This window comes from Lepisosteus platostomus, chromosome 24 (assembly GCF_059453375.1).
Source record: "Lepisosteus platostomus isolate fLepPlt1 chromosome 24, fLepPlt1.hap1, whole genome shotgun sequence".
Lineage (NCBI taxonomy): Eukaryota > Metazoa > Chordata > Actinopteri > Semionotiformes > Lepisosteidae > Lepisosteus > Lepisosteus platostomus.
The window spans coordinates 3,548,830-3,569,592 of NC_142634.1; the positions used below are offsets into that span (position 1 = coordinate 3,548,830).

A 20,763-nucleotide genomic window follows, 5' to 3' on the forward strand; every position below is an offset into this window, starting at 1 on the left:
CTATTTCCCCCATGACTCTCTCTCTAATGTATCCCCACCCAGTGAGCGACTTAGCCCTGTCTATGTCATCCTCCACCCCTGCCCCTGTCTATCGGAAACATCTTACGGATGAGGTCTCCATCCCCGATTCTGGTGCCCATGCTCCGACTCTTCTCCAGGTCCTTCAGTATGGAGTCCTCGAAGGCCAGAGCCGCCACGCGGAAGAAGAACTCCTGCACATTCTCACCTGCAAAGAGACACACCAACACCACAGTGAGGCACAGCCACACCCAGTGCACTCCCACAGTGAGGCACAGCCACACCCAGTATCGTCCCACAGCGAGGCACAGCCACACCCAGTGCACTCCCACAGCGAGGCACAGCCACACCCAGTATCCTCCCACAGCGAGGCACAGCCACACCCAGTGCACTCCCACAGGGAGGCACAGCCACACCCAGTATCCTCCCACAGCGAGGCACAGCCACACCCAGTATCCTCCCACAGCGAGGCACAGCCACACCCAGTATCCTCCCACAGCGAGGCACAGCCACACCCAGTATCCTCCCACAGCGAGGCACAGCCACACACAGTGCACTCCCACAGCGAGGCACAGCCACACACAGTGCACTCCCACAGCGAGGCACAGCCACACCCAGTATCCTCCCACAGCGAGGCACAGCCACACCCAGTATCCTCCCACAGTGAAGAAGATAGATAGATAAGAATTCATTGATCCTGAAGGGAAATTGATGTGTTACAGCAGTCCAGCCTAAGTCAAGCAAACACAGACATCAGAATAGATGAAAAATTATACAAAATAAATAAATAAAAATAAATACATAGGTGTGTGCAAAATACGATGATCATAGTCACTGTAAAAATAAAATATGTGCAAAATGTGCATAGGTTTATACAGATTGATTGTCCAAAAAGTACAAAGGAGCAACGTGCTGTCCATAGAGGAGCAAATGAAGGGCTAACAGTCCTAGCCTAGGGCAGCTTTATACACCCTGACAGCCGCCAGGAGGAAAGACCTGCGGAAACGTTCCCTTGAACACAGTAGCTGGAGCAGTCTGTTGTTAAAAGTGCTCCGCTGCCCAGTAACAGTCCCATGAAGCGGATGAGAGGTGTTATTCATGATGGCTGTGAGCTTGGTCAGCATTCTCCTCTCAGCCTCCACCTCCAGGGGGTCAAGGCTCATCCCCAACACAGTGCCAGCCTTCTTGAGGAGTTTATTGAGCCTATTTGCATCTCTTGTCATGATGCTGCTGCCCCAGGACACAACAGCGTAGAAGATGGCCGCATTCATATAAAATGTGTAGCAGTGTTCCATACACACCAAAGGACCTGAGCCTCCTAATAAAATAGAGTCGGGTCTGACCTTTCTTGTACAGGGCGTCAGTGTTACCAGACCACTCCAGCTTATCATCCAGGTGTACCCCTAAGTACTTGTAGGACTGCACCCCCTCTATGTCCTCACCCTGGATGGAAACAGAGTTCAACGGAGACTTATTCCTTCGAAAGTCCATGACCATTTCTTTGGTCTTGCTGGTGTTTAGCTGGAGATGGTTAAGATGACACCACTCCACAAAGTTGGTAATGAAGAAAGATGTGAAGACGGGGGTTTGAATTTAATCTTTTCTGTAGGGGGTTTAGACTTCCAAGTCACAAGCAGGGGTTTATGGCAGGAAAGGGGGTTAACTGATCAGATGCCAGCTAGGAACCCCCCTGGGTGTAATGTTAAACTGACCATTTGCCCAGAACATCATAAACTGGCCAAATACCATGAACCCCCCTCTTTACCATCAGACCGAGTGACGTCAGAAACGGAGAAGAAAACTGTATATAACCCAAAAGTTTGTAACAGTACGGAGAACAATACTTCGGTTTTGTTGTTTCTTGCGGGAAACAAGACTTCGGCTTTATTGTTCCTTGCATGCAATAAACTCATCTGTTTCACTTCATCTCGGGATCAAGAACCTTATTTCTTCTGTTACAACAGTAATCAAGCTCCTATATTCCTCCTCCCTCCCCTCTCTAATACACCACAATTGCAGAGTCATCTGAAAACTTCTGAAGATGACATGTCTCAGAGTTGTACCTGAAGTCAGAGGTGTAAAAGGTGAACAGGAATGGAGCAAGGACAGTCCCCTGTGGGGCACCAGTACTGTGAAATGGAAATCTAATTAGTAAATTGATTCTTAAAATGTAGAGAGCTTTGCAAAAAATATATTGGTGCTTTTAGAAAATATATTTCAAGGATGTAACTGCTGTGCTACAGTACGTGCAGAATTTTAGAAAACAGTGCGTCAACAAAGTACACTGTTTAGGTTACTTTAGAAGACAATGTACCAAAACAATATACTGTATGCTGTCTAGGTCATTAGATTAGCTGAAAGTAACTGATAAGCTTTGAAAAACAAATCTAGTGGTGCTTCTTCTTTCGTTTTAGGATGTAGTCTGTTTTGTCTTAGGGAAAGGGGAAGTGTTAGAAGGGACAAAGCGCTGAGCTTTTTTACAGCGCAACGTCTTATAAAAACTCTGTACTGCTTGTAACAAATTGAGTCTCTGGTTGCACTTTGGGAAGTGGCAGCAGGGCTCCCAATATTGCAATATTGAAATAAAGACCTTACTCAGGTGAGAACTCTCTCTTGTGGCTTCCTTGATAGGTACATTTCCACGACAAGATTGGCATCCAGATGGGACCTTAACCTGAGCGCGGACGGCTGCTGAAACTCCATCCTGGCCTGGACAATTTTAGCAAATTGGACGAACCTCGGAGGATAAACTGTTTATCCTTCCAGAGACACGTCTGGAGAATTGGCAGCTGTCTGACGTCAGTAAGTGATCCTTTTTTACGAACTTTTGTTTTAAGACGATATAGAATATTTTCTGTGGTTTTATTGCAGAGAAAGAGGAGGCCAGGGAGGGTGTTCTCACACGGGTTTGACGAGTCCGGGACTCATATAAAGAACTTATCTTAACACAGACGTGTGGTTTTTGCTCTGCGGAGTAGTTAATGTGATAAGGTTCTAAAGTAAGGCACCGATCGGTAAAAATGGGGAATGAAAATTCAAAGACGGAAACAGGACCGAGCGGTCCAGCGAAGTATATGTACAAAGAATTTGGAGAAAGGGGAATAAAGTGTCTTCCGTTGTGGAGTAAGTTAGGTTTTCCAGAAAATGGTAGTTTTAGTACCAGGCAGATACAACAACTAGAAGCAGTTAAAAGAAAAAGAGAAGAAGGAAATAAGAAAGTTGACTGGAAGTGTTTTGAGTTGTGGAAAATTGAGGTGCAAGTTAGAGAAAGACAAAGTAAGTTAGGCAATACTGGGAAGAAAACTGAAACGCCCATGAATATAGTGGGAAGAGAATCTGGGTTAATATTCTGTCAACCTTTTTCTGATAATATGTCAGGATTGACAAATGAGAGATGGCCCCGTGTAGGTAGTTTTCAGCCACGGGCCATACGATTATTACACGAAATGACAGATTCACTTAACCCAGAGGGAGATCCCGGGTGGGATTTGAAATATATGTGGAGATGTGTAAGTGTGTGGGAGGAATGTGCTAAGAGGCATGAATCAGGATGTGAGGGCGAACTGGCTGCGACATCTGTAACTCCCCTAACAAATCGTCAACATACTGCACTAGTGTACTACCGTTTTTAAACCCAAACCCTGAGAGACAGTCCTGTAATGCAGAGGAAAATACAGTAGGAGCCTCGGCATACCCCTGAGGCATACGAGTCCATATACTTTTTTCCTTAAAAACGTGAAAGCAAACCAGAACTGGGACTCAGAGTGTACTGGGATACTAAAAAATGCATTTGCCAAATCTATTACAGAAAAAACTTTTGAGTCCCCGGGGATAGATGACAAAATAGTGGTTGGATTTGGAACTACAGGAGCTCGAGCATATATGGCTGCATTTACTGTTCTTAAATCTTGTACCGGGCGCCAGGATTCCCCATCAGCCTTTTTTACGGGGAACAGTGGATTGTTACAGGGAGATGTTGGGCAGGGAATCAAAATTTCTGCGGCGATCAGCTGTTCGACCACAGGTTTAAGCCCAACTTCAGCGTCTGGCCTGAGCGGATACTGGGGCTTACTCGGCCTATAGGTGGACTTGGGTTTTACTTCGAGCAGGGAAGCCCCCTCTATTAATCCCACATCATATTTGTGAGCCGCCCAGAGGGAGCTGGGCACCCCCTCTAGTGCGGGATGGGAAGTGTCAACACAAACAATGCACCCATCTGATCATCTGGAGCCGTGAGATGCACTGTCCTCCAGGTCTGAAGGATTGCTGAGTATGGGCATCAACTGGCCTGGAGGGTGGCATTATATTTAACTCCCCTCGAGTCTGGAGCTGACCACGAACAGCTCTCAACACACCGTTGGACAAAACTGCCCACGTCCTGCGAGCGAAAACCTGATGCTTTAGCAAGGGAAACATGAGGGTGCGTTCCCGCTCGACAAAGTGTCTTCTGCTTTTCTGTTAAGGTAATAGCTAACGCTGCAAAGTCTGCTGAAATTAAATACCCATTGCTTTTTATCCTATCACTACACGGTCCGTCACCGAACCACGCCATCTCAAATTCCTCAGCTGGACCTCCAAATCTAACCTCTGCTGTACAATGTAAATTGCTCACGTCCTGAAAACCACCCTGGCCTGACCACAGTCTTTTTATTTCTTGTAAAAGAAGTTGTGGTGTTTGTTCCTCATCCATCACTAATTCCCAGCTGTAGTAGTAGTCAGGGACTGTGGGTGAGTGTTGTATTAACATGGTGCGTGGCAAGCAGTCTTCATTGCGGGTTAGCTCAAGCCCTTTTTCTGAACAGACGATGGTGAGATTTTGCAGAGTAAATCTCTGCCACACAAATTAACAGGGCACTCTGAGTCCCAGTTCTGGTTTGCTTTCACGTTTCAAGGAAAAAAGTATACTTGGACTCGTATGCCTCAGGGGTATGCCGAGGCTCCTACTGTATTTTCCTCTGCATTGCAGGACTGTCTCTCAGGGTTTGGGTTTAAAAACTGTAGTACACTAGTGCAGTATGTTGACGATTTGTTGATTTGCTCTCCAAGTGAAAGCGCTTGCCTTCAGGATAATCTTTTAAATTATCTTGCCAGCACTGGAAATAAAGTTTCACTATCAAAGCTGCAGCTTGTAAAAAAGAATGTACGATATTTAGGTCATGACATTTCTGCAAATTCACGCTCAATTGGCACGGAGCGAATAACTGCGATCCAAAAAATTCCAAAACCCCGCACCAAGAAGGAGATGATGTCCTTCTTAGGCTGCACAGGTTACTGTAGGGCGTGGATACCCGGGTATGCAAAACTAGCACAGCCATTGTCTGACATGGCACACGCCTCAGGCCTGAATATGACTGACAGACTGACTTGGACTGAAGAAGCGGAAAAACGCTTTTGGTGAACTCAAGACTGATGTCTGCCCCTGCATTGGGCATTCCTGATATGACTAAGGGGTTCACTTTATGTGTTGACGAGAAGTCTGGTTTCTACAGTGCTGTCCTTTTACAGGAGCACAGAGACTGTCTTAAACCAGTTGCTTATTATTCTCAGCAACTTACCTCTGTAACCAGAGGCCTCCCAGCCTGCCTAGGTGCTGTAGCGGCAGCAGCTGCAGCTGTCATGGCCTCTGCCTCTTTGGTTTGTTATCGTCCGCTGAAGCTTTTGGTTCCACATGCTGTGGCTTCTATCCTCCTTCAGAGTAAAACTTCACATTTCTCTTCCGCGTCTACTCTTCACTACCATCATGTCCTTTTATCTCTGCCACATGTTACTATCGAGCGATGCACAGTGTTAAACCCTGCAACCTTGTTGCCCACTCAGGACGAGGGGGAGCCACATGATTGCCTGGTGGCCATCACTTCTCAGGTAACCCGCAGGCAGGATCTCTCCTCTTCTCCCCTTCCTAACTCTGAGTCACTCTTCTATGTTGATGGGTCAGCTCGTAAGGACCCGACCACCGGATTGAGTCATGTGGGGTATGCAGTGGTCTCTGACCACTCCACTGTCGAGGCCACTCGCCTCCCTTCGCATTTATCTGCCCAGGCAGCCGAACTTTTGGCTTTAACAAGGGCTTGTATCCTGGCAACCAGAAAGTCGGTTACTATTTACGCTGATAGTAGATACGCTTTTGGGGTTGTGCATGACTTCGGTACTCTCTGGAAGAATAGGGGGTTTCTCACATCACAAGGCACGCCGATCCAACACTCCCTCCTGGTAAGCAATTTGCTCGAGGCTATTTTGTTGCCCAGCTCTATTGCTGTGTGCAAGTGTGGAGCACACACCCACTTGCTGGATGAGATTTCAAGAGGCAACTCCAGGGCCGATGCTGCAGCAAAGGTGGCTGCAGTATCCCCTTTTTCTTCTGCACTTCTACTTCCCCTTCTCAGCCCTGAGCCCGCAATGGCTTCACTATCTGACATGCAGGCCCTGGCCACTCCGGCTGAAAAGGCAGTCTGGAAAAAGTCTGGCTTGTTTTCTAATGGGGTCTGGCTAGGCCCGATGGGGAAACCATGTCTTCCCCGACATTTCTTCCCCTACATTGCTAAAAAAGGAGGGATGGTAAGTATGGTAAGTATGCAATGGGACACGAGGGGATTCACAACTTTTGCAGAGAAATTTTGTAATAAATGTCTCATTTGTGCACAAAACAATGTAGGACGAGGCACTAAAACTCAGGCCTCAGCGCACCCCGTCCCAGATGATCCGTTTGATCACCTTATGATGGATTTTATTGAATTAACACCATGTATCGGATACAATTACTGCCTGGTAATCGTAGACATGTTTTCTAGATGGGTAGAAGTTTTTCCCTGTAAACACGCTGATGCTAAAAGTGTGGCTAAGCACAAGATGTCATTCCCAGATGGGGAATTCCACGGAAACTTAGCTCAGATAACGGTACCCACTTTGTGAACAATGTCATTACCTTTCTCGCAGATCGCCTGGGCATTGATTTAAAACAGCATTGTTCGTACCACCCTCAGAGTAGTGGAGCAGTGGAACGTGTAAATGGGACCATAAAGAATAAACAAAGATGATGGCTGAGACAGGAATGAATTGGTTGACGTGCCTCCCATTGGTCTTGATGTATTTAAGGGCCAGGCCACATTCCACCATAGGACTCGCCACATGAGGTTCTTACTGGACGCCACATGAGAATAGGGCTTCCAGAAGTAAAGGGGGAGGCCACAGACCTCACCCACTTAGATGAGTGTTTGGTAGCATATTTGTTAGTGATATTCATAAACAGGTTAAAGCTGCGCTGCCTGCACCAGACCAGGACCTCTGCCACACACTCCAGCCAGGAGACTGGATTCTGGTGAAAGACTTCAGGAGAAAGAAGTGGTGTTCACCCAGGTGGAGGGGGCCGTACCAGGTGCTGCTGACCACTGCCACTGCTGTGAAAGGCGCGGAAAGGGTTCCCTGGATTCATGCTTCCCACTGTAAAAAGGTCACAAACGAACTGAGCAAAGCGCAGGAGTGATGTCTCCACAAGGACAGATGGGGATCACCTGCTTGGGACTGATGTGCACAGCCTTTTTCCTTTTTATGTGGAAGCCTGTCACCACCCAGAAAGAGGAAGAATCTAAACGCGAAGCCTCTTTGTATACAAACTGGCTGAAGGAAACTAATAATGAGGGGGATATGAGCAATTTGTGGTACAAATTTATAAATCATACTGTAAAGTTAAAGAAATTTAATGCATCTTGTTATGTATGCCTCATTCTACAGCCTCACCTATGCAACATTTTCCCCGACCAGTTGGTAGTCACATTTCTGAATGTATAAGTCTAGTGGCAGGATTTCCAAAGCCAGATCCTAGATCTTTTCCCACCTTCACCATAACATATTTGACCTACTCAAAGGGGCATCCATATGCAACCGGCCTGAAGATAAATAAGTCTACTACAGTAGCATTAGGCTTTGTTTCTCCCAGTGATCCAGCAGTGCATTTTGCTATTCACTTCAATGTTACCAGTAAAAAAGCAGAATGTCCTCCTTTGTGTGATTACCTAAAAAAATCACATTACCTGGACTGATTCTCCTGTTAAAGTAGCAGTTTACCTGCCTTCTAGGGTTAATCACTCTTATTGCTATGCAAACAAAGGTCGTGGCCCCTCAGTAGGAAGAACAGGAGGCTGTAGCGCCACGGTTACTAACCATACTTTATCTGACGGAACTATGGTTTTGATGGATTGGTATTGGCAATGTGGTGCGAAAGTTTATGATAGCCTTCCTCCCCAGTGGAGAGGAGTGTGTGCTCTAGTCACGTTACACCACTCCATTCTCATTGTCCCAGTAAACTCTTATTTGTTAAATTCAACGAAGCCCCTTCAGAGGGAGTCAAGTGTTAAACACGCTCTCAGTTGGGCTGACAGATATGGTCCAGATATATCTAAAATACCAAAGGACAATAGACTATTTACTGCAGCTGAAATGATTTTTTCCTCAGGACTGAGTATTCAGGCAGTAGCTAATGCCCGCTGGTTACAAATTACTCGCTATGAAATGTACTCGTTTATTAATATCACGTTAGAAGGCTTAGACGCTATCAAACAAGAATTAAGGGGAGTTAGATTAATGGCACTTCAGAACAGGTTCGTGCTGGACCTTCAAAATGCAGCATCTGGAGGAGTGTGTGCTTTAATAGGAGACTCCTGTTGTACATATATTCCAGCAAATGACGATGATTACGGAAATCTTACGCTCGCTATTCAGCATTTGAAAGAACTGAGAGACAAGGTGGACAAAGAAAGAGGCATTAAAGATACACCGGCTTTTCTCTCTTGGTTAGAATCACTGTTTGGGCCAGGGGGAATGTTTATCTTTAAGTTACTAACACCGATTATAGGGGCTGTGATACTTGTCTTCCTGTTTTTGTGTTGCTGTACGACGTATTATTCCAATGCTTCGAAATATGGTAATGAATATGTTTGCGCATCAGTATGTTCTGATGAGAACGCAAGAATCCGAAGTATGGGAGCCTCCTGGGAGTCCATATGAGGAATCTAACTTTTAATCATTTTCAAGAATAAAAAGGAGGGAATTGAAATTGAAATCTAATAAGTAAATTGATTCTTAAAATGTAGAGAGCTTTGCAAAAAATATATTGATGCTTTTAGAAAATATATTTCAAGGATGTAACTGCTGTGCTACAGTACGTGCAGAATTTTAGAAAACAGTGCGTCAACAAAGTACACTGTTTAGGTTACTTTAGAAGACAATGTACCAAAACAATATATGCTGTCTAGGTCATTAGATTAGCTGAAAGTAACTGATAAGCTTTGAAAAACAAATCTAGTGGTGCTTCTTCTTTCGTTTTAGGATGTAGTGTGTTTTGTCTTAGGGAAAGGGGAAGTGTTAGAAGGGACAAAGCGCTGAGCTTTTTTACAGCGCAACGTCTTATAAAAACTCTGTACTGCTTGTAACAAATTGAGTGTCTGGTTGCACTTTGCAAAGTGGCAACAGGGCTCCCAATATTGCAATATTGAAATAAAGACCTTACTCAGGTGAGAACTCTCTCTTGTGGCTTCCTTGATAGGTACATTTCCACGACAACTGCTAACAACCTGTTTGGAAACACAGTTCTGTAGCCGTACATACTGTGGCCTGCAGGTCAGATAGTCTATAATCCAGGACACCAGGGGAGAGTCCACCTGCGCCGCCCTTAGCTTATCTCTCAGTAAAGGTGGATGGATGGTGTTAAAGGCACTGGAGAAGTCAAAGATCATAACTCTCACAATGCTCCCCATCTTCTCCAGGTGAGAGTTAGCTCTGTGTAGCAGACAGATGACTGCATCCTCCACTCCCAAGTGTGACTGGTAGGCGAACTGCAGGGGGTCCAGTGCTGTACTCACCAGGGTTCTGAGGTGGTCCAGTACAAGCTTTTCCAAAGTTTTCATTAGGTGTGATGTCAGTGCCACTGGCCTGTAGTCATGCAAGACTTTGGGGTGCCCCTTTTTGGGTACTGGCACCAGGCAAGATGTCTTCCAGAGCACCGGAACCCTTTCTAATCTCAGCCACACCCAGTATCCCCCCACAGGGAGGCACAGCCACACCCAGTGCACTCCCACAGTGAGGCACAGCCACATCCAGTATCCTCCCACAGGGAGGCACAGCCACACCCAGTATCCCCCCACAGGGAGGCACAGCCACACCCAGTATCCTCCCACAGCGAGGCACAGCCACACCCAGTATCCCCCCACAGCGAGGCACAGCCACACCCAGTATCCTCCCACAGCGAGGCACAGCCACACCCAGTATCCTCCCACAGCGAGGCACAGCCACACCCAGTATCCTCCCACAGGGAGGCACAGCCACACCCAGTATCCTCCCATAGTGAGGCACAGCCACACCCAGTATCCTCCCACAGGGAGGCACAGCCACACCCAGCATCCTCCCACAGCGAGGCACAGCCACACCCAGTATCCTCCCATTGTGAGGCACAGCCACACCCAGTGCACTCCCACAGAGAGGCACAGCCACACCCAGTATCCTCCCATAGTGACAAGACAAACACAACAGAAAGACAGGACAACTGCAACAGACTAAAGTCTCACTAAGGACATATCTTTATAAAGCTTCTTAACAACTTTTCTTTCCTCAGAACTGACCTGTCTTGGCAGAGACAGACCAGAACTCTGCCTTCATCTCAGCCGCCAGTCTGACCGCGTCCCTCTCTGTCCTCTCGCACTCTGCTGCTGACTGTGGGACAGAGAGAGACTGTGAACGAGTTTGTCCCCCCGTATAGCTGGGGACAGAGTGTGAGTCAGTGTGTCCCTGTACAGACTGGGGACAGAGTGTGAGTCAGTGTGTCCCTCCGTACAGATTGGGGACAGAGTGTGAGTCAGTGTGTCCCTGTACAGACTGGAGCAGTGTGTGACACTCTCAATCTTACCAGTAAATCCTTCTTGGTTCCGACCAGAAAGACAAAAGACGAGTTGGGTTCATTCTCCCTTAGAGCATCTTCCAGCCATTGTCTGAAGGAGAGACCCAGAGATAACTGTCACAAAACACACATTTCAACTTCATCACATCATTTCTACAATGCCCTCATTATAGGGTCTCCTACAGCACTGTCACAATGTCTCTGTCTCCTACAGCAGTCGCAATGTATCAGTGTCTCCTGCAGCAGTGTCACAATGTCCCAGTGTCTCTCCTACAGCAGTATAACAATGTCTCAGTGTCTCTCCTACAGCAGTGTCACAATGTCTCAGTGTTTCTCCTACAGCAGTGTCACAATGTCTCAGTGTCTCTCCTACAGCAAAGTCGCGATGCCTCAGTGTCTCTCCTACAGCAGGGTCACGATGCCTCAGTGTCTCTCCTACAGCAGGGTCACGGTGCCTCAGTGTCTCTCCTACAGCAGGGTCACGATGCCTCAGTGTCTCTCCTACAGCAGGGTCACGATGCCTCAGTGTCTCTCCTACAGCAGTGTCACGATGCCTCAGTGTCTCCTACAGCAGTGTCACGATGTCTCAGTGTCTCTCCTACAGCAGTGTCACGATGCCTCAGTGTCTCTCCTACAGCAGTGTCACAATGCCTCAGTGTCTCTCTTACAGCAGAGTCACGATGCCTCAGTGTCTCTCCTACAGCAGAGTCGCGATGCCTCAGTGTCTCTCCTATAGCAGTGTCACGATGCCTCAGTGTCTCTCCTACAGCAGTGTCACGATGCCTCAGTGTCTCCTACAGCAGAGTCACGATGCCTCAGTGGTCAGCAGTGGTCAATGTGTGTCTATTGTCATGTTCCACACTTCTGACTTTGATTGTTCTCCCTTTCCCTTTGGCCCACCATTACACTATTGTTTCCGTATGACATCATCTTCAATTAGCTTCTCGACCAATCACAGCTCATCTTATTCACTATATAACATGGAGGTTCTCAGAAGGAAGAGGCCTTTTGTTTGACTTTGGTAATGCTTGGCTTTGGTTTTTGCTTTGCTTCACTTCAGGTTTTTGTTTTGTTTTGTTTTGTTTTGTTTTGTGTGTGCATTTTTGTATTGCTTCGGCTTTGTTGTTTTGTTGGTTTCTGTTCATCTCTTTGTACTTTCGTTTGTTTGTGTTATCCTTATTTTGCCACTACCTTGCCCAAACCTATTGTATCAACCTCTGTATTTTTTTGTACCCTGTTACTTGTCTACTCTCGTTTGTGTTCGTAGTTCACTTGTGTATTTGTGTGAACTTTTGTGTATAGAGTCAGTTTAGGTTGTTGGGTACATTTTGCACACACATAGTTGATTCTTGTATGAGTCACACTTGTTTAGTACGGGTGAGTGTCGTTTGTCTTGTAAGGTTTTGGGTAGTCAGTGGAGGCTAGCTTGGGTGTTGAAGACGCCGAAGACTGTGTGTTTTGGGTTTTCGTTTGTAGTGTGGTCAGCTTTCCCTCACTTTCTTCGCCAGCTCCATTTTGTTTATTTCTTTTCTTTGGCACCATTCTAGTTCCCTTACCCTGTGTGTTATTGTGTCCAATTACAAACCACTTACTTATTCACCTTAAAATCATCACTCTTGCACTGACCCTTGTTATCACACTTCCTAGTCCTCACCAGAACCCACCTGCTTCCAAAAATTATCCTAAATGTTACACCCCTTTACCCCTAGACACTTGGGGTCATAACAGTCTCCTACAGCAGAGTCACGATGCCTCAGTTTGTCTCTTACAGTAGCGCTCGGTCTTATGCACTCTGGTCTAGACAGGCTTAGTTCCAGGAAGACACACTGGCAGAAGCCTCCTGACACACCCCCACCCCACACCCACGGGCGGGTTGGCAGACAGCTCACCGCGTGTTCTCCAGGGTCCGGATATCCGCCAGGTCAAACACTGTGATGATCACTGAAACACACAGAGCACAGTCAGGGCGCCTTGTCACCCCTGTCTCTGCACATCTGTCTGCGTGGCCCAGCTGTGAGTTTGTCCACGAGCTCTTCATCTGCTGCCTGTTCTCTCACTGCTTGCAGCCACAGCTCTGTAGCATCGGCTCTACAAATCTCTCTTCCTCGCACCCTCTCTCCCCATCTTTCTTCCCATCCCTGCCCCCCCTCCCCGTCTCTCTTGGGGCGCCTCTGGTGAGCCCAGTGATCCCTCCTGCCCCACTCACCCTGCGCTCCTCTGTAATAGGCGGAGGCGATGCACTTGAACTTCTCCTGTCCCGCCGTGTCCCAGCTGCACAGAGAGACAGTATCAATCGGCACCATTGCCTCTTGTGGGGTGCAGCTCTGTGCCCTTACGCACGGGTGCACTACTCACATCTGCAGCGTGTAGGGAATCCCAGATATTTCAAACCTCTCGATTTCAAAATCCACCCCTATTGTAGCCTTGTAGTCCCTGTCAAACACGTCCTTACAAAACCTGAGATAAACAAGAAAATGAGTAAAACATATTGCATTTAGCAGAGAAAGCACCCATCTAAGAAAAACAAAAGCAACGTGCTGCCCTTGAATTAGTCACACTAGAGATTTCAGGATTTAAGAGCATGGAGCACTGTGTGTAGTTTGCACAATACAGTTAATGAAAGTGTAATATTACACAAATTCTTTATGAGGTTATTCAAATTAAAATCTTAAAACAATATTTTTACAATATTAAATATTACAATTAAACATTGAAAACATTTGCTACTGCTTTCTAAGTACAGTACTTTAGTGTAGTATTTTTGGAAGTCATATACTTAGAATGCAGTATGTTATTCTGGAAAGACTGTTAACTATATGTCATACCTGTTAATAAGACATGTCTTTCCCACATGCAAATCCCCAACAACCACCACCTTTGAGATTTTAAGCCTGTGACAGAAGGAGAAAAACAGGTATCAGTCACACAGGGAAATAAATCAGAATCACACTCTAGGTATCACAGCTAATTCACTTCTTCCATTTCCCAAGAGCTGCTGTGATCTGCAAATTGTACAGATACAGCAAAGCAGAAAAGCAAGTGTATGTAATATAGATTTTACTACAACTCTGGGTACTTGAATGAATTGAAAATGCGTTAACAAGCTCTGGAGACTAAAGCCGTGTCTCAACATGCACACTAGCGGTCTTGCGGCTTTCATGTGCCCTTCATATATTTTATGTATAAACAAAATTTAATTCGGCTACTTTAGATAAGTACTGTATGTGTTCTTAGTACGAAGTTTTGAACGCGTTATGTTCCTCATACTGTCATGCTTTTGATAGGCAATGCGAAATGTATTTAATAAGTTTTCCTTACTTCTCCCGGTTTGAGTCGAGCAGCTCAACATCACAGCTGAGCATGGTGTCACTACTTTTATGCAGTGACAGACGAGTGACATTCGATTCATCAAACAGTGAGTGGAGAAGGAAAAATTCTTCTAAAAATGAGTGGCCGACATGCACTTAGCCACTGGAAAAGAAACATCGATAACAGGAGGAATATCGACCCGGAGCTGTGTGACCAGTGAGTGACCCTGAGGTGACAGAAGTGTCCCATTCCCCTGTTTATAACGCTGCCCCTGGAATCCTCACACTGGTGCTGCGTCACAGAGGAGCGGACTTAAAAACATAGTTCCTGTTTGCTGCCTTGACAGAAATTGGCGTCGGCTTGTCATACTGTCGTCACTGCACGCCGACGCGTGTTGTGTCGGGGGTTGTGCTGGACCTGCTGTACTGGACTGGACTGACGTCAGCACACTGGACTATGACAAGGCTGGAAGCTAACGGACTTGGTTCCGCTGTCGTCTGTCATGTGTGGCCTCAATGCTGTCAGACTGTCCAGGTCCGCAGTGGACTGAGCTTAGACCCAGACCCTGTCCCGGTCAGTGCAGAGGGTCAGTCTGTCAGGAGAGGATGCACTCCTTGGCCCTGGTCCTCAGCTGTTCTCATGTTTGGCATTAATTAAGTTATTGTCCCCGTGACCGAGGAACCGACACACACAGCTCCGCCCCACAAAAACATCCCGTGGGTCTTAATCTCATTTAAGACAACAGCCAGCAGGAGGAAATGAAAGTCATGACCCTCTGAGTGGCGGAGCCTGCGGCTGAGACCAGCAGCAGGGGGCTGGACAGTATCCACTGCAGCGCCACATCCAGATCTCCAGACAGCAGGCCTCCTCTCTGCTTGTCTTAGAGGCTTCTGCCCAACTCTTTGAGTCCTCAAAGGTCTTCCCGGACTTCTCTCTGCAAAACTCCCGATATCTGTGCGTCTAACAAGACTCTCCTCAGACTCCTGTTTTTTCTGTGTGCCATTAGTGGGCAACTCTCTTTCTAGGGCCTTCGAATAGGACTCCTGGTTTGTGCATCTGATAAATTCTAAAAGAAGACTTGCCCCCCGACCCCAGGACTCACCCAACATTCCTGGCGCTGCGGTCCTGGCAGGCGTTTTTCACCTGGACGTGCCAGTGGTCCTTCAGTTGGAGACAGGCCTCAGGTGTGTACCACTACAACAGAGCACATTGCGGGATGGGTGAGCAGCTCTTGGCTCATCAGACTGGAAGGGAGCAGCTCTCAACTCTCGGATCATCAGACTAGCAGGAGCAGCTCTTGGCTCTCGGCTCGTCAGACTTGCAGGGAGCTGCTCTCGGCTTGTCAGACTAGCAGGAGCAGCTCTTGGCTCGGCTCGTCAGACTGGCAGGGAGCAGCTCTCGGCTCGTCAGACTAGCAGGAGCAGCTTTTGGCTCTCGGCTCGTCAGACTTGCAGGGAGCTGCTCTCGGCTTGTCAGACTAGCAGGAGCAGCTCTTGGCTCGGCTCGTCAGACTGGCAGGGAGCAGCTCTCGGCTCGTCAGACTGGCAGGAGCAGCTCTCGGCTTGTCAAACACTGGACTCCCCCAGACTCTGGGCATCCTTGCACCCCAAAGGAGTCCCCCCATGAGAACCATCAGTCCCCATTATTCTGATTTTATGTCCAGAGCTGCAATATCTCAGGTTTACAAGCTGGACTGCAAAGGGCGCAGAGCTGGGCGGTTGTGCTGGAGGCCCAGTCCTGAGCGCAACCTGCCCCCGAGTCCTGGAGCACTCAGCGGAGAGCAGCGACAGGTGCTCAGCAGGCGCTGAGTCATTCGCCGGGCACAGCCCCTCGCCCTGTGGTGCTTGTGAAGCCTGCAGGCGGGGGCAGTGGCAGTAACAGTTGATCCCCGACTCCAGAGCTGACTGGTGACTCGCAGTCTTGTTGACAGACTCCAGTTTCCACAGAAACATTACCTGCTGCTCAGTGTTGCTCAGAAACAACAGGCAGGGTGAGTTCATAGGCACCAGACACACACAGCCACATGCCGGACATGTTACACTGCAGCAAAACTACCAGGAATTGAAAATATAAAAATAAAACTGTCAAAAACACTATTCATTTAGGGTCATATGGTTATTAATCAGCTCTAATCAGCTGACAATGCTAGAAAGCAGACCTGCCTTAACAGATCTGGAGTCCTGCTGCGCACATACTGTCAAGACGAGCAGCCGCAGACAGCGCTCTCCTCCTTGTTATGGCTCGGCAGCAGAGTATAGCTGCACCCTGACCAGAGCAGGAGGGCAGCGTGGGAAGGCTGACAAGCAGATCTATGAGATTTCCTGCTGATGAAGGGCTGTGACGTCATCACCTCGCCTGAGCCGTGCACCTCTGGAGAGCGGTACCTCTATCAAGGGGGTGTCAGTGGCCTGCGGACGGGCGAGGGGCTCCCCTGCGGTCAGTAACTTTACAGACGACCCTCCCCCCACCGATGGCCTCTTCCAGCTAGAGCAGTCAGCTGCTTCTCCACTGACACTTTTCTCCGCAAAACAGCTTCTGATTAAAATCACCGGGACTGACATGGGACCAGCTGCCGGGACAGACCTGCCCTCCGGTGCTGTGCTCCCGATTCCGTGGAAAACACGAGGAGGGCGCAGACGCACCCGACACGAGGCCGAGGGGGAGCAGGAGTCCCAGCGCCGAGCGGCCCGGCTCAGGACTATGTCCGCTGCGCCAGGGCCTTCGCCAGCTCGCCTGGTACAGGCCGTTCCTTCAACCCACCCAGAACAACAACGGCTTTGTTCCAGCAAGGGGAGCGGTGACTGCATGAGTTCTAACGCATTAACCTGTTTAATAATTAATGTCCCGGCACCCTGTCAACAGCTTGCAGGGGCAGAAACTAATTCCGCATCTACCAACAGCTATATCACCCTGAAGCTCAGCAGGGTGAGCCTGGCCAGTACCTGGAGGGGAGACCTCCTGGGAAAAACTAAGGTTGCTGCTGGAAGAGGTGTTAGTGGGGCCAGCAGGGGGCGCTCACCCTGCGGTCTGACTGGGTCCTAATGCCCCATTATAGTGATGAGGACACTATACTGTAAAAAGACGCCATCCTTCTGATGAGATGTAAAACTGAGGTCCTGACTCTCTGTGGTCATTAAAAATCCCAGGGCGTTTCTCGAAAAGAGTAGGGATGTAACCTCCCACTGTCCTGGCCAGATTTCCCCTCCCAGCCTTTACCAGTCATGGCCTCTTAATAATCCCCCTCTCTGAACTGGCTCCATCACTCTGCTCTCCTCCCCACTGAGAGCTGGTGTGTGGGGAGAGGACTGGTGCATCACCCAGGTGGGGCTGCACACTGGTGGCGGTAGTGGGATTCCCCATTACCTATAAAGAGCTGTCAGTGGAGAGTCCAGAATAGTGCTATAGAAGTGTGAGGAATCATTACTGTCAACAACGCGACCGAGAGCCCCTCTCAGGCCTCCTTCCTGCCACTCCCAGCGACTGGGAGCTCCTCACACTGACACACCCCTCCTGCGAGGATGGCGCCCCTCTCTCTGGCGCCTGCGGCCGCTCCGCACTGACCTTGGGGAACCGGGTCACGACGCGATCCCGGCTGACGGGCGCAGAGACACACAGCTTCCCGCTCTCCATCGTCTGCATCCCCGGCTCCGGCCCCGGCTGAGGAGACACAGCGAGGGAGGGGTGAGCGACTGGAAACAGGCCCAGAACCAGGAAACAGAACCGCCGTCAGCGCCCACCCCGTCTGTCTGCTCCCCTCTCTCCCCTCACCCTGTCCCCCCTCTCTCTCCTCACCCCGTCTCCTCTCCCCTCTCTCCCCTCACCCTGTCTCCCCTCTCTCTCCTCACCCCGTCTGTCTGCTCCCCTCTCTCCCCTCACCCTGTCTCCCCTCTCTCCCCTCACCCCGTCTCCTCTCCCCTCTCTCTCCTCACCCAGTCTCCCCTCTCTCCCCTCACCCCGTCTCCCCTCACCCCGTCTCTCCTCTCTCCCCTCACCCCGTCTCCCCTCACCCCGTCTCCCCTCTCTCCCCTCACCCCGTCTCCCCTCACCCCGTCTCCCCTCTCTCCCCTCACCCCGTCTCCCCTCACCCCGTCTCTCCTCTCTCCCCTCACCCCGTCTCCCCTCACCCCGTCTCCCCTCTCTCCCCTCACCCCGTCTCCCCTCACCCCGTCTCCCCTCTCACCCCTCACCCCGTCTCTCCTCTCTCCCCTCACCCCGTCTCCCCTCCCCTCTCTCTCCTCACCCAGTCTCCCCTCTCTCCCCTCACCCCGTCTCTCCTCTCTCCCCTCACCCCGTCTCCCCTCACCCCGTCTCTCCTCTCTCCCCTCACCCCGTCTCCCCTCTCTCCCCTCACCCCGTCTCCCCTCACCCCGTCTCCCCTCTCTCCCCTCACCCCGTCTCCCCTCACCCCGTCTCTCCTCTCTCCCCTCACCCCGTCTCTCCTCTCTCCCCTCACCCCGTCTCCCCTCTCTCCCCTCACCCCGTCTCCCCTCACCCCGTCTCCCCTCTCACCCCTCACCCCGTCTCTCCTCTCTCCCCTCACCCCGTCTCTCCTCTCTCCCCTCACCCCGTCTCCCCTCTCTCCCCTCACCCCGTCTCTCCTCTCTCCCCTCACCCCGTCTCTCCTCTCTCCCCTCACCCTGTCTCCCCTCTCTCTCCTCACCCCGTCTCCTCTCCCCTCTCTCCCCTCACCCCGTCTCCCCTCACCCCGTCTCTCCTCTCTCCCCTCACCCCGTCTCCCCTCACCCCGTCTCTCCTCTCTCCCCTCACCCCGTCTCCCCTCACCCTGTCTCTCCTCTCTCCCCTCACCCTGTCTCCCCTCTCTCTCCTCACCCCGTCTCCTCTCCCCTCTCTCCCTTCACCCCGTCTCCTCTCCCCTCTCTCCCCTCACCCCGTCTCCTCTCCCCTCTCTCCCCTCACCCTGTCTCCCCTCTCCTCTCACCCCTCACCCCGTCTCCTCTCCCCTCTCTCCCCTCACCCCGTCTCCTCTCCCCTCTCTCCCCTCACCCTGTCTCCCCTCTCCTCTCACCCCGTCTCCTCTCCCCTCTCTCCCCTCACCCCGTCTCCCCTCACCCCGTCTCTCCTCTCTCCCCTCACCCCGTCTCCCCTCACCCCGTCTCTCCTCTCTCCCCTCACCCCGTCTCTCCTCTCTCCCCTCACCCCGTCTCCCCTCTCTCCCCTCACCCCGTCTCCTCTCCTCTCTCTCCCCTCACCCCGTCTCCTCTCCTCTCACCCCTCACCCCGTCTCCCCTCACCCCGTCTCTCCTCTCTCCCCTCACCCCGTCTCTCCTCTCTCCCCTCACCCCGTCTCCTCTCCCCTCTCTCTCCTCACCCTGTCTCCCCTCTCTCTCCTCACCCCGTCTCCTCTCCCCTCTCTCCCCTCACCCTGTCTCTCCTCTCTCCCCTCACCCTGTCTCCCCTCTCTCCCCTCACCCCGTCTCCTCTCCCCTCTCTCTCCTCACCCCGTCTCTCCTCTCTCCCCTCACCCCGTCTCCTCTCCTCTCTCTCCCCTCACCCCGTCTCCTCTCCTCTCACCCCTCACCCCGTCTCCCCTCACCCCGTCTCTCCTCTCTCCCCTCACCCCGTCTCCTCTCCCCTCTCTCTCCTCACCCTGTCTCCCCTCTCTCTCCTCACCCCGTCTCCTCTCCCCTCTCTCCCCTCACCCCGTCTCTCCTCTCTCCCCTCACCCCGTCTCCTCTCCTCTCTCTCCCCTCACCCCGTCTCCTCTCCTCTCTCCCCTCACCCCGTCTCCCCTCACCCCGTCTCCCCTCTCTCCCCTCACCCCGTCTCCTCTCACCCCTCACCCCGTCTCCCCTCACCCCGTCTCTCCTCTCTCCCCTCACCCCGTCTCCTCTCCCCTCTCTCTCCTCACCCAGTCTCCCCTCTCTCCCCTCACCCCGTCTCCCCTCACCCCGTCTCTCCTCTCTCCCCTCACCCCGTCTCCCCTCACCCCGTCTCTCCTCTCTCCCCTCACCCCGTCTCCCCTCTCTCCCCTCACCCCGTCTCCCCTCTCTCCCCTCACCCCGTCTCTCCTCTCTCCCCTCACCCTGTCTCCCCTCTCTCTCCTCACCCCGTCTCCTCTCCCCTCTCTCCCCTCACCCCGTCTCCTCTCCCCTCTCTCCCCTCACCCCGTCTCCTCTCCCCTCTCTCCCCTCACCCTGTCTCCCCTTTCCTCTCACCCCTCACCCTGTCTCCTCTCCCCTCTCTCCCCTCACCCCGTCTCCTCTCCCCTCTCTCCCCTCACCCTGTCTCCCCTCTCCTCTCACCCCTCACCCCGTCTCCCCTCACCCCGTCTCTCCTCTCTCCCCTCACCCCGTCTCTCCTCTCTCCCCTCACCCCGTCTCCTCTCCTCTCTTTCCCCTCACCCCGTCTCCTCTCCTCTCACCCCTCACCCCGTCTCCCCTCTCTCCCCTCACCCCGTCTCCTCTCCCCTCTCTCTCCTCACCCTGTCTCCCCTCTCTCTCCTCACCCCGTCTCCTCTCCCCTCTCTCCCCTCACCCTGTCTCTCCTCTCTCCCCTCACCCTGTCTCCCCTCTCTCCCCTCACCCCGTCTC

The 20,763-nt window shown here is 50.9% G+C and overlaps 1 protein-coding gene across 1 annotated transcript in view; it reads right to left on the bottom strand.

Moving 5' to 3' along the window:
* Positions 1-20,763, bottom strand: part of rab36 (RAB36, member RAS oncogene family) — a 30,623-nt gene that overhangs the window by 5,979 nt on the left and 3,881 nt on the right. The window contains exons 2-10 of the mRNA XM_088617905.1: positions 17,774-17,869; positions 15,315-15,406; positions 13,729-13,794; positions 13,259-13,360; positions 13,110-13,174; positions 12,793-12,844; positions 10,913-10,994; positions 10,629-10,719; positions 107-226 (exon numbers count right to left, since the gene is read on the bottom strand). Coding sequence (XP_088474031.1) covers positions 107-226; positions 10,629-10,719; positions 10,913-10,994; positions 12,793-12,844; positions 13,110-13,174; positions 13,259-13,360; positions 13,729-13,794; positions 15,315-15,406; positions 17,774-17,851 — 748 coding nt within the window. The 5' untranslated portion in view covers positions 17,852-17,869. The remainder of the gene's footprint in view (positions 1-106; positions 227-10,628; positions 10,720-10,912; positions 10,995-12,792; positions 12,845-13,109; positions 13,175-13,258; positions 13,361-13,728; positions 13,795-15,314; positions 15,407-17,773; positions 17,870-20,763) is intronic.